The following is a 13,688-nucleotide window of genomic DNA, read 5'->3' as shown; positions in this document are numbered from 1 at the left end:
ACTGGAAACCAAACAGATGGGCTAGAGGTTGATGGCCACAGTGATGCCAAGGAAGAAGAAAGCACAGTGCACCAACCAGATGGTGAAAGCCCAGGAGACCAAATAAATGGGCTAGAAGATAAAGCAAACAACAATATGATTGACAAGGATAGGAAAGTAAACAAAACCAAGAAAAGAGTATCAGCAAAAGCAAGAGAAGGTATGATCCTGGAAGTTGTGAATCATCTGACTCAAATGTACCTGGAAGTTGTGAATCATCTGACTCGGATTACTCAGATATTCAATTGATAAAAGACGCAGAAGGGCCCTTTTGCCCTTAAATGTGGTCCAAAATGGGCTAGAAGATAAAGCAAACAACAATATGATTGACAAGGATAGGAAAGTAAACAAAACCAAGAAAAAGAGTATCAGCAAAAGCAAGAGAAGGTATGATCCTGGAAGTTGTGAATCATCTGACTCAAATGTACCTGGAAGTTGTGAATCATCTGACTCGGATTACTCAGATATTCAATTGATAAGAAGACGCAGCAGGGCCCTTTTGCCCTTAAATGTGGTCCAAAATGGGCTAGAAGATAAAGCAAACAACAATATGATTGACAAGGATAGGAAAGTAAACAAAACCAAGCAAAAGAGTATCAGCAAAAGCAAGAGAAGGTATGATCCTGGAAGTTGTGAATCATCTGACTCAAATGTACCTGGAAGTTGTGAATCATCTGACTCGGATTACTCAGATATTCAATTGATAAAAAAAAGACGCAGAAGGGCCCTTTTGCCCTTAAATGTGGTCCAAAATGGGCTAGAAGATAAAGCAAACAACAATATGATTGACAAGGATAGGAAAGTAAACAAAACCAAGAAAAAGAGTATCAGCAAAAGCAAGAGAAGGTATGATCCTGGAAGTTGTGAATCATCTGACTCAAATGTACCTGGAAGTTGTGAATCATCTGACTCGGATTACTCAGATATTCAATTGATAAAAAGACGAGAAGGGCCCTTTTGCCCTTAAATGTGGTCCAAAATGAACACAAGAAAAGACTAAGGTCAGTGTGGGAAAGTGAAGCAGAAATTACAGAATGTGAAGAAGAGAGGGAATCTGAGAAGGTAGAAACAGATATGTCTTATTCTACTCAGCAGATTGACAGCCAGGGTTGTTCAAGGAAGAAGCATTGCAACAATAAAGCTACATACAGAGCAATGAAATTGGAGACAAATTCAGTGCAGAGACACAAAGGCATCTCATACAGAAGAAGAATAAATGTTTTGAACAACTCAAAGAAGCGCCACAATCACATTGCTGATACATTTGACAATGGATCGTCAAGCTCTTTTGAACCTCTTCCTACACTTAAAGAAAAAGTAGCACAGAAAAGGACACCTTTCAGTGACTGTTTGCAAGCATCAAATATGAAAGGCACAAGGAAGTCAAACAAAGAACAAAAGCTTGGTGGGTTGAAGTATACACAGAATAGCGCTAAACATGGTAAAGAAAACTGCCAACCATCAAAAAAAGAAGATGCAGCTAGGAAATTGAAGAGACATAGAGTTGAGAATGCAAAAGGCGAATGGCCTGTAAATAAGCGACGGAAAGTCCAAACAGTAGAAGATGAAATAGACAGTGGCAAGGATCAAAAGGCACCACAACAAAGTGTTCAAGGAGCATCAAACATTCCAGGGAAAAGGAAATGGGACAAACTCCATTGCTGCGCATATTGCAGGGAATATTTCCCAAAAATACCACTGCATCTGGAGTTGAATCATTCTGATGAGATTGATGTTCAAAGAGCCTTGAGTTTCCCAAAGAATTCAAAGGAAAGACGTTTTGAGCTTGATAAAATCCGCTACACCGGTAATTATTTTCATAATATTGGAGTCTATGAGCAAGGTCAGGGCCAAATTATTCCGTGGAGAAGACCTCCTGCATCTGAAGTCAGATTTTTCACAGCTGATGATTACTTACCGTGTCCACATTGTTTGGCCTTTTTCTTGAGATGGGACTTGTGGCGACATGCTAAACATTGCCAGCACAAGAAAGCAGAAGAAATAGATGACGAAGACAGTGTTAACCGGCGTTTGCAGGAATTAAGTGTGATGCTGTTGCCACCACCAAAGGGAGCATCTCAGGGTATGAAAGATGTAATAGCACGGTCAAAGAGTAAAGATGACATATTCTTAGCCGCCAAGAATGATGCTCTCATCATGAAAATGGGTTCGAAGCTCTTTCACCTACATGGGCACATGAAGCATTTACATACGTATATTTCACAAAAGACAAGAGAGCTTGGTAGGTTCTTAATTTCTGCAAGGAATCTGAGTCAGGAGCTAACAAGTCTAGATGATTGCATAGACCCTAGGCACTTCAAACTAGTGGCAGAAGCTGCGAGAAATGTTGCAGGTTATGATGACATAACCAAGAAATACAAGACCCCGTCATTGGCCTTGAAGGTTGGATACTCACTGCGCAAATGTGCAGAAATTGTGCTAGGAGAAGCATACATGACAGATGACAGAAACATGGCACGGAGAGCTAAGAAGTTCGTTAAGTTATATGAGATGGACTGGAAGAATGAGGTGTCTTCCCATGCACTGCGAACCATGCATGAAGAGAAATGGGTGAAGCCAAGTACACTGCCTTTAACACAAGATGTTCAGAAACTTCACAGCTACCTTGAGAGAAAGGCACAGAAGCACAAAGCTGCCCTGACAGAAGAGGTAACAAAAGATGGATGGTACAGCTTCTGTGAAATAACTTTAGCACAACTAGCTCTCTTCAATAGAAGAAGAGGAGGAGAAGCAGAGCGCTTGAAACTTGATAGCTTCCAATCACAGGTTAAAAACCGATCTCCCATGGATGAGTCTGTACTGGTAGCATTAAGCAAGTTTGAGCGTCATTTGGTGAAAACGCTTACAAGAGTGGTTTGTCGTGGGAAGAAAGGCAAAAGGCCAGTACCTATCATCCTGAGCAAATCATTAATGGAGTCAGTTAACCTCCTCATTGCTACCAGAGAATCAGCAGGAGTGCATAAGGATAACCCATACCTATTTGCACGTGCTTACCAAAGTAGCACTGGACCACTATCAACACATACCTGTCTAAGGAAGTTTGCCAATGCTTGTGGGGCAGAGATACCAGAGAATTTGACCACAACACGTTTGCGGAAACACATCGCTACGATGAGTCAAGTTTTACAGCTTGGCTCGGGTGAAATTGAACAGCTGGCTACCTATTTGGGCCATTCCGAGGCCATTCACAGACAGTATTATCGACTTCCACAGGATGTGTGGCAAGTAGCTAAGGTTTCTAAGATTTTGATGGCAATGGAAAAAGGAACTGATGTCACAAGCGTGGAGGATGTTGACCTAGAGGATCAAGGTAAAACAAAGTACATTGTAGCAAGGTTTTGAGTCATGTGGACAGTACAGTGCCATAAAAATGGTCATGCAAACTGCACATTGTCCAAGTGGGACAGTGCTTCACAGATTAGTACAGAATGATAGTAAGTACATAGGCAAAGTTCAGATAAGTTTCATTAATGAGGGCTGATTGTTCCATGAGCGTGAAGGTGCAAATAACCATGCTAACCTGAAGCGTATATTTCTGCACACATAAAATTGTGTTGACAGGCTCGGATGTTGCGTTTTTGATCTGCGTTTGGGCGTATAATTATATAGTTCGTCCAGCTTCAAGAATAGACGTAACCAGTGTTCGATTTTCATCTATTTATTTGTGTAGCAAAATTTGCTACTCACTTTCAGATGTGAGTAGCAATTCCAAAATTGTGAGTAGCAGTTTGTTTTCACCATATTTTGTGGATTTTTTAGTATACCTTTTACCATCGCCAAAACATTCCTACTTTCAGGGGAATTCCGTTCATAACTGTATCTATCGTCTTTTTTCTCCCTTCTTGCAAGTTTGTGGACAAATGCAATGGCCAGTGATCAATATTCGTATATTTTTTTGTGTAGCAAAAACTGCTAGTGCTACTCACTTTCAGATTTGAGTAGCAATTCCAAAATTGTGAGTAGCATTTTGCGATGCTAATCCAGGTAAATCGAACACTGGACGTAACGTCACTCCATCTCATGCGAGCAACCACTGAATGTGTGTGCTGTCCAAGGAATCACAGCAAATCATGCGCATGATTAAAGTACGTGGCTCTCAAAATATGCTTGGGATTTGCGTATCATAACTGATTAAAGTTGGCACGATCAAAATGCTCACGTGCATGTAGAGACACCATCTGACATCGTGTCCATTCGCGAAGCTGGAAATCTATAGGTTTTGTGCGTACCAGTTGTGATACGCAAATCCCAAGCATATTTTGAGAGCCACTTTAGCGTTAGAACAATCAGCCCTCATGATTATGCGAAAACCACAGACCCTATGGAAGTATAGCTGGGACTCTGCTTATGTAATTTCTATCTGATTACTTATTAATCTATGCAATGATGAGTGCATACTAGTGCATTGAACTCGCATGCACCCAGTTTTGTTCATGTGACATGTCTACTCAACTTTAAATCTTATATGATGCACAACTTCAAACTTGGTGGGGAAATCAACAAAATTCTTCAGGGGCACTGAATTAAGTCAAATTAACAATGAAATAAAAACATAGAATCAGAATATTTGAGTGTGATGTTCTGTCTGTATTCCAAGATGTTCTAATTCATCGCAAATTGACGAAATCAGCTTAATTTTGGGTGAAATTTTGAGGGGTGTTTTTTTTCACATTTTTTAAGGAAAAAAAATAAGGAAACATGAATATTTTCAAGTTCATAGGTAAATAATGTGCGGAAGCTTTGAGACAAAAGATTTAATTAATATGGCCTTACAGAAAAACATGGATTTTCATTTGATTCATAAAATTAATCATGAAAAGTTTTAACAGATTGGACTGGCATTATACATGTATGCATGCATTGTGACTGAATGTTTTTATCATTTTTCTAATGTGTTCAACAGTAACAGATGAAAGTGGCAAGTCTTCTGACTCAGATGAAGATGAGAATCAAGCTGATGGACATGTTGAAGGTAATGGTCACAAATCAGTTATTTTGGAGGTGTTTATTATAATTATAATACTTGATCCTAGAGTGCTTAAACCTGAAACTTAAAAACGGGGAATTATTATTTTGTTTCCGTGAGCAATGTAGTTTGGACCCTACCTTGTGAAAACTTATCTTACTATTACATATAGCTTCTACAGCAAATTGTAAGTATTATTGAAGGGTACTTTAATTTCTTTTGCTAAATGCTTTATTACTGATTCCACAATATGCCTTTTTCAAGCAAACAACAAACACTTTTTAAGAACTCGCATCACTAAACAGAAACTCTGATCAGGCACTGTCTGGTGATTGAAGTGTTTTTAAAACAGGTGAAATGTGGACCTCCTTAAGGATTGTCTAGACCCAGCGAATCATGAAAACATTTTTGTCTCATAACTTCTGTATATTTGACCTAAACTATCTAAAAAGTATACATATTTAGAATGGAAATGAACTGGCGAATCCAATGGTGAAGTCAGATTTATGTAAAAATGCTGTTTTGGAGAAAATCATAAAAAAGCATGATTTTGCCCCAGATTTTTTTGTACATTAAAAAATTATTTTTCATATTTTTTTTTTTATTTTTTTGATTTTTAAATCTTAACATAAACATCTAGGATCGGTTGTTTTATTTTTTTGAATTTTGACCAATTTTTAGAAATTTGCACCAAAAAATTTTAAAAATAATAATTTCAACATAGCTTAGCATAAAAGGATTAATATTTTCGGTTTAAAAAGGAAAATTAAAAATGTGAAAAAACAGATCCTAGATTGTGATGAGCTCTTCCAAATAAAAGTAAAAACTTAACCCCTACACTGCGTATTTAGTCCGTTATCGGGCACAAAAAAAATGAAAAATTGCGTCAAAATGAACGTGTATAAAATGACTGTTTTTGTCAAAAAATGGTCGGGCGTAGTAAACAATCAAGTCTCATTTCAGATGCAGTCATGTAGTATATCTACAATTCACACAACTCGTAGTCGTATTTAAGATACAACTTCTGCATGTGTTTCGCATAAATCTGTAAATACGTTTTTTCTAAAACTGAGATAATCATTCACCATGTTGTTTTTGGTATTGCTGTCAAGGTCATCGCAAGTGCGCTGGCGTCCGTGTTTCTTCAGTCAGGCTGTGCGTTCCGTCAATCACGATCGCGGAAAACGCTAGCTGTTAGCAACTTAAAACGCAATATTAACCACCATGTGACTAAAACAATTAAAAACAGAAAAATATGAATTTTAAAACTAATAGAAATTTGGCAAAATTATTGGAAATTTTCTTTTTCTCATTTTGAACTGATAGAGTACCTTTTCATCAACCAAGAAAAAAACCCTGAAAAATGATCTTCGTCAATTGCCCCTGATGGGTCTAGACCAGGCTTCCTCAAATAGATTTGTTGAAGTGCCACATGAAATAAAAGAAAACGGCAAAGCGCCACACAATGCTTTAGCACCGCCTGGGAGTCAGATGCCCCCCCCCTCTGAAGCTATCAATTTTTTTAATTTGAGGTGCAAATGACGCCATTTGGTGCAACATTTTGTCCTATTTTAGCCGCCGGTCGGGACATATATTATTTTTTTAAATAATTTTAATTTAAAAAAAAAATCTAAACGGCGCCGCGCGCCACTCGGGAAGCCACGGCTGCTATTTGCGGAGCCCTGGTCTAGACCATCCTTAATCAGACATCTAAAGTAAGAGAAGAATGGCAAAAATGAATCAAAATTTGGATTGGATGTATTATGCTGGTGCTTATTCTTCAGAATATCACAATACATCGTGAGAGAGTAGTTTGTAACAAAAGTTGCGCATTGTGTTTCAAGCTTGTTTTGTGTGAAAATTCTGCCAGGAATCACCTTGCTAGTATAGGGTGTTCAGAAAGTATTGTTACCCCTCTATACATTGGAGATAAAACATATATACTGGTGTGAGTTCTTTACCTGATTTTAAATTGCACTATTGTAATGTGTGATAGATAGCAACTGGGCAGTGTTCTGGATTGTTAGCATTCGCATGCTCTGCATGTACGCATAATCAGTACTTGTTCATTTCATTTTTAACAGAATCTCCCCAGGAAGGTGTGACACCAAAACAGAAAGCTGTGAAGAGTGCAGATGCCAAGAAGAAGCCAAAGAATAGAAGAAAGGGCAGCAAATCTAAAAAGCAACCAGAGGAATTAGAGGAAGAGCCACTAGAGCAAGGAGAACCAAAAGAGCCAAAAAGGAAAAATGGCAAGAGACCTAAAGAACCTTGTAAGTATGCAGGTGTGAAGATTGCAGTTACAAAATAAGGTGTATCAGATGGGTTGAGAGTCATTGAATTGATTATAAAAGTTAGGCCATGTCCAGTTCTTCCATAGAAATGCTGCCATTTAGTTTAGCTACAATTCAGTGTGTCATGGTAATAAGAATAAGGGTCATTTGGGGTATTATATTAAGGTGGAGCTATCATAATACACAGACAATTTTCAAGACCAATGTCCATTGAAGTTACCCTATTTCAGGGGTTCTCAATTAATTTCTTACAAGGGTCAAATTGTTTTGAACAAAACCGCGAAAGAGCCAAAAGGGGTTCAGTTGCTTCGAAAATGATGTGAATAATGCAATTGGGGCAGCATTTTTGAGCATAGTGGTCATTGCTTGTTTGTTTACATAATTTTCTACCTTGTCTCATTTTCCGTGCGTGAAAACTCACCCCCGTACTAGACGCAGACGTAAATTTGTGTGTGAATATTTTTATTAATTGTTTTTGGTGCGTGATTCACGCGAAATATTGCGTTAACGCGACCCCTGCTTCCCATCATGCATTGCTTCCAATGGGATTGTTTGTATAGGCAGTCATGTGAGGCGATAGTGGTGAAAAAAGTTCAAAATGCAATATTACAACAATTTAATTTAGGCACCTTAAAGTCAGGTGCTTTTGAAGTTGTCGCTATTCTCAAGATTAGAACAGAATTCCCGTTTTATACAGCAGAACCACATGGACTGAGTAGAACTTAGTTTGTAGCGTGTCATACTATTTGATCATAATTAAACTGCCAAAATGAAAGTAATTTATCAATCCATCAGAAAATTAATATTTTTAGTAATACTTTCATTCTTTTTTCTATGACTACTTTGCCTTTTGCCCCATTTCCTCTAATATTTGTAGATTTTAAATTTTTTATCAGTGCCAGGTCGCAAGCCACTTTGCAGAGTGCCGTGGGCTGGATTTGGCCCGCTGGCCGCCCTTTGAGAAAGCCTGCCCTATTTAATCTTTTTCACATTCACCGCTGGAATCTTCTCAGTCCGGATTGCATCATTCCATACAGCTAATCGAAGGGCCAGCTAGGCTATTTGACATCATTAATCTCTTCTCTATCATCGCAGAGCAGTTGATCAAGGTGCAGAGATGACATCGTATGCAATATCTGTGTTAGAGATGACTTGTGTATTTTCCTAATGCATTCCAGATGGTGAACGTGAAAAAACTCGGTGACAGGTGCCACACGGGTACAGGGATGGTGATGTATATTTTAGTACAATGTACATAAAAATATAATTTTTAAAAGCTAATCATTTTTTCTTTCTTTTATGACCTCCACAATTACAGGCAAGAAACATAAGTGGACCCCAGAAGAAAAGGAGGCAGTCAGAAGGCAGCTTGGTTTCCACCTTGATGAGGGAAGAGTCCCTGGAATATTGGACTGTGAAACAGCTCTGCTTAAGGAACCCGTACTAAAAAATAGGAAATGGAAAAATATCAAATACTTTGTTTACAACAGGATCCAAAAGAAACGCAAGAAGTGACTAAATTAGTTATACATGTGTATAGCGTGGAAGTTTCTTTTTAAGGACAATTTCTCGTGATCGGACTTAAGCTTTACTGGATGTCCTGTAAAAAATGGTCAGAGATGGGTACTGATTAAAGTTGAAGTGATCTCTGTACAGATACCTGTAATTAGCCAAATTACTATAGATGCAGTGCAAATATTGATTTGTTTTTATAGTTATTTTCCTTTAAGTTGTTGTTTGTCAAATGAAGTTCAAAAGTATTTGTCCAAAAAGGTGTTTTTCAGACAAAATAGGGAGGGTCAAAAAAGCATGCTAATGGGAAAGATAACAGAGAAATAGCATGCATGTGGGGTCATTTTGCCCAAAATATTAAATGGAGTTAACTTGTGCGTGTAATTATATGCAAGGAAATGCTTTGTCTACATACACCTCTACACAAGCTAGTAAAAAGAGATGACTTTCTAATCCAATGTAAACTGAGCAACAAAAGAAACTTACCACATCTTCACAAGCACAGAGAAGCATGTTCAAGATAGTCAAGTTCAACTAAAGGGTTGGCACTTGTAGGGTTGATTCATTTCACAATTGCTGTAAAGAATCATCACTATACACAACCACTCATACATGACATTTTAAACAACCAGGTGTTTTTATTTTGTCTGTCATTTTTTGAAATTGTGTGGATGTGTAATTTAGTTTTGTAAAGATGTGGTAAGTTTCTTTTGTTGCTCAGTTTTTAATCCATGTATTTTTGAAGAAATTGTAATTTTGAAATATATGTATTCCTGCTCACTAATCCCCCTACCTGCTAGTTACAGGAAAAATTGGGCACAAGTAGACAAGAACACACAATACCTCTTTTCCTCTACAAGTTCGAAGTCAAGGTCACTTTTACCTACTGCAATATAAAACTCACTGTGGCTCCCAGCCTAATTATCTCCCGTGAGATGCAGGAAAAGCCAACGTTACAGACTAGGTAATGGATGGTTCTTTAAGAAGACTCAAGTCAATATTGACATCTTTGCCAATAAATTGAGGGTGGGGGTTGAGGAGGATTGTTACGAGCAGGAATATATAAGTTTTATCGTTTTTTATGTCAGAAATGTACAAGTCTAAATTGTTTGTCACAAGACTTATAAGTCTAAGCAATAGCCAGTGGGTAAAAATATGTAGCTATTAGCCTGTGACAAAAAGACGTATAGCTATCAGGGCAGTGTTGCACAAGCTTTTGAAAAATGACTATGCACTGTTTCAAAAATGTGGACAGATGGAAGGTGCATTAAAAAAAAAAATGTATTGTCCTTGAATGATGATTGCATACACATTAGTTTGCTTACTCAGTTGCAAAACTCCAGTGCTGCCTGCTGCTTTCATCTTTTTAGGTCGTCCGAAGGAACAGACCTTATGGCATCACGAGTCGTGTGTCCGTCCGTCAACCATTGTGTGTCCGTCCGTCAACCATTGTGTAAGGCCTTTTGCTTTTTGGTCTCATATGAACAGTTCAAATCCTATTGTAACCAAACTTGGGTCATAGGTGCACTATGAGAACCCTCATCTATTGGTGGTGTTCAAGGTCATATGCTGAGGTCAAAGGTCATGAGGTCAACTTGTAAAGTCCGTCCGTCAACCATTGTGTGTCCGTCCGTCAACCATTGTGTGTCCGTCCGTCAACCATTATGTAGGGCCTTTTGCTTTATGGTCTCATATGAACAGTTCAAATCCTATTGTAACCAAACTTGGGTCATAGGTGCACTATGAGAACCCTCATCTATTGGTGGTGTTCAAGGTCATATGCTGAGGTCAAAGGTCATATGAGGTCAACTTGTAAATAGGCTGAAAATTCAAAATCTGGTCATTGTGTAAGGCTTTTTGCTTTTTGGTCTCATATGAACAGTTCAAATCCTATTGCAACCACACTTGTGTCATAGGTGCACTATGGGAACCCTCATCTATTGGTGGTGTTCAAGGTCATATACTGAGGTCAAAGGTCATTTGAGGTCAACTTGTAAATAGGCTGAACATTCAAAATCTGGTCTCACAGTAACAGTTCACATCCAATTGCAACCAAGCTTGGGTCATAGGTGCACTATGAGAACCCTCATCTATTGGTGGTGTTCAAGGTCATATACTGAGGTCAAAGGTCATATGAGGTCAACTTGTAAGTAGGCTGAAAATTCAAAAACTGGGTTCACATTAACAGTTCACATCCAATTGCAACCAAGCTTGAGCCAAAGGTCCTTGAATAAATTCATCAGGTCTGTTGAGCCAAAGGTGAATTATGGTAGCTTTCATGCAATGGTGGTGTTCAATGTCATGTCACATACTGAGGTCAAAGGTCATGTGATGTCAACCTATAAATAGGCTGATAATACAAAATCTGTTCTTACACGAACAGTTCACATCCGATTGCAACCAAACTTCGGGCGACCTATCTGGGACCGCCGTCCCTATTTTTTAGATATTTGGGCCCTGTGTCAAAAGGTTCCAAAATCTTCACAAAATATGATACATACAATGTAATGACCTCATGACACCATCCTGCTGAAAGTCAACAGACAGACCACTTGACTGGTAGCTACTGCAAAACTGATGTCATTAATGTTGTGTTGGAGTCTCAATTCAAAGCGAGGTTTGAAGTATGTATACTCACATACAAAGCTAGGAAACTGACAAAGTTAGGGAATAACGAGGACATGAAACAAGGGGAGCCAATAGGCGATCCTCGCTTTGTATGTAGTGTGCAAAACACATTAAATTAAGCTATCCTTGGTTTCATGGGGGTAACATCAATCCTCTATGTGAATGTACAGGCATTGTGTGTGGCACCTCACTTTGTATGGCTTCCATGTACATGTGTATGTTTTATATGCACATCTTTTTTAGGACTAGTGTGAACAGAATAGAGAAAGACAACTGAATCATACAGAGATCCTGTCTTTGGGAATTTATAAATCACATTCACAATGCAATATTATTCAATTCAGGGAAAAAATCAGAATTCAACTTCAAAATTGTTCCAAAAATTGCCAAAACAATGCACCTAAACTCGATCTGTAAAAACATTGAAAGTGTGATTTCTTGGCTACACTACAGCCTCTGATTTGTCTAACTTTAGACTGTTGGGTTGTTACTGATGGCCCTAGCAGAAAGCCTGCAGACAATTACTGACATGAAATTTCTTTTCTGTTGGTACTAGCCTACTGAACTTTCTTTGTTTTTCATGTCACTGCAGTATAGAGACCTTTAGAGGAAATTCTACTGTTAAATTTTGCCACTTTATTTTGACATCAGAGCTGGCTTGGCTTGGTCTCTAATTAATACCAACTAAATTGCCAAAGTGGTAATTATAGTCCTACTTATTGAATCAATAATGTCTTTTGCAGTGTCATGAGTAACATTATGGATCAACACTGCTGTGGTTTACATGCATGCAGGACTATCAAAACCAAATTAGTACAGCTTCATTGGATTCTTGCTTTCTTTATTATTCGCTACTTGCACGGTCCGCCATTTGCGGGGAGAGCCTCGAACTAGCAGCACACATGAAAGAAAGAATTATGTAGCCTTACACACAATATTGTGACTGGTTCAATTCCCATTCATGCATGCTGCCAGTTCGAGGCTCTCACCGCACATAGTGCATAATGGCGGAACCATGCAAGTAGCGAATTTTATTATTTCACGGATGTGCACATACAATAATACAAAAGCAATTATAAGCAGCGACCTTGCAAACCACTAGATGGTAGTTCACACAATGCTCTTAGCTGATGTACTATATAAATGTTGGTCTAATTTCATAAATTTGGAGACTGTATTAATGGAATACTCTTGTTTCTGACACATTTCGAACTAATGACTCCAGATCATGTTGTTGTTGAAGGTAAGAAGACTTACTGAAGCATTGTACACTAATCTTCTTAGTTGTAACTTGCAGGTTAAAATAATTTTGCAACTTGCCATTTTACTGTCGCATGCCTGCATTGTACCCGGCATTGTACAAGACTAGAGTTGCCTTATGTTTTTGTTTATTATTAAACATATTTTTCTTCAAATTCTGCTTTTTATACTTTCTCAAAGAACCAAAAAAAGTTCTACTTCGGATCATCACTGATATTATAGATCGGGGATGTAGACCTAGTAGAATCCTTTTCATACAGCAAATTACTGTTTAATTATACCTGTTGTGCAATCTCGATGGTTATACTTTGTACTGTGTGAACATACAGTAGGGAAAGGTGTTACATGTATTGAAGGTTAACCACAATTATTAAGCTACTTCAGAATGAACAGGATGATTGAGTAATTGGCAATTTTATAATGTTTGAATGGCTTCAAATCTGGATCTCAGCTAACCCAAGATGTTAGCTTGTATCTTGGGTTGAAGAAGACAAAAAACACAAGGCCTTTTCCCTCTATGCACCACATTTAAGCTGTGTTTCAGATTCAAATTGAATCAATCCATTGTTAATGATGATTGTAGTTCTTGTCAAGTAAGATTATTGTTTGTTACCTATTAAAGGGTATAATTTAGTATTATTTAAGTAGAGAAATCTGTTTAACAAGAACATGTGAATACAGCCAATGCATATCCATGAGAAGCATAAAGCACATAGTCTGTAATAAAATGAGTGTTTTGGGGTCAAAAGTTACGAACCATCAAAGGTCAAAGGTAAATGATGAATATGTACAGGAGTTAAAAAATAAAATTATTCTGATTTTCTTGGTGTCAAATTGTTTGTCTACCACAGAGGACTTAGAAAAAGAATAGTTTGGACTACATCCGATGCTTTGATCATTTGTTTTTTGGGCAAAATGTAATGGAGCCCATTGGCCTAATGCACAATTGACCTATATAACCTTATAAC

At 38.0% G+C, this 13,688-nt stretch overlaps 1 protein-coding gene across 1 annotated transcript; it reads left to right on the top strand.

Moving 5' to 3' along the window:
* Nucleotides 1-361: 361 nt before the first annotated feature.
* On the top strand, nt 362-9,883 carry LOC140166878 (uncharacterized). The gene is made up of 5 exons (XM_072190365.1): nt 362-426; nt 963-3,370; nt 4,964-5,032; nt 7,111-7,299; nt 8,639-9,883. Exons 1-5 carry the CDS (start codon nt 362-364, stop codon nt 8,833-8,835), a joined length of 2,928 nt encoding a protein of 975 aa, XP_072046466.1. The 3' UTR covers nt 8,836-9,883.
* The last annotated feature ends 3,805 nt before the right edge of the window (nt 9,884-13,688 follow it).

This window comes from Amphiura filiformis, chromosome 12, assembly GCF_039555335.1.
Source record: "Amphiura filiformis chromosome 12, Afil_fr2py, whole genome shotgun sequence".
NCBI lineage: Eukaryota > Metazoa > Echinodermata > Ophiuroidea > Amphilepidida > Amphiuridae > Amphiura > Amphiura filiformis.
Note: the sequence above shows the minus strand (reverse complement) of the source record. Positions and strands in the feature narration are given on the sequence as shown.

What these genes read in the sequence shown, in the direction of transcription:
- LOC140166878 (XM_072190365.1), top strand. Translation starts at nt 362, where the DNA reads ATGATTGACAAGGATAGGAAAGTAAACAAAACCAAGAAAAAGAGTATC. An exon ending in ATCAGCAAAAGCAAGAGAAG is followed by an intron (nt 427 to 962) that starts GTATGATCCTGG and finishes CGGATTACTCAG; the next exon opens with ATATTCAATTGATAAAAAGA. An exon ending in AGCTGATGGACATGTTGAAG is followed by an intron (nt 5,033 to 7,110) that starts GTAATGGTCACA and finishes CATTTTTAACAG; the next exon opens with AATCTCCCCAGGAAGGTGTG.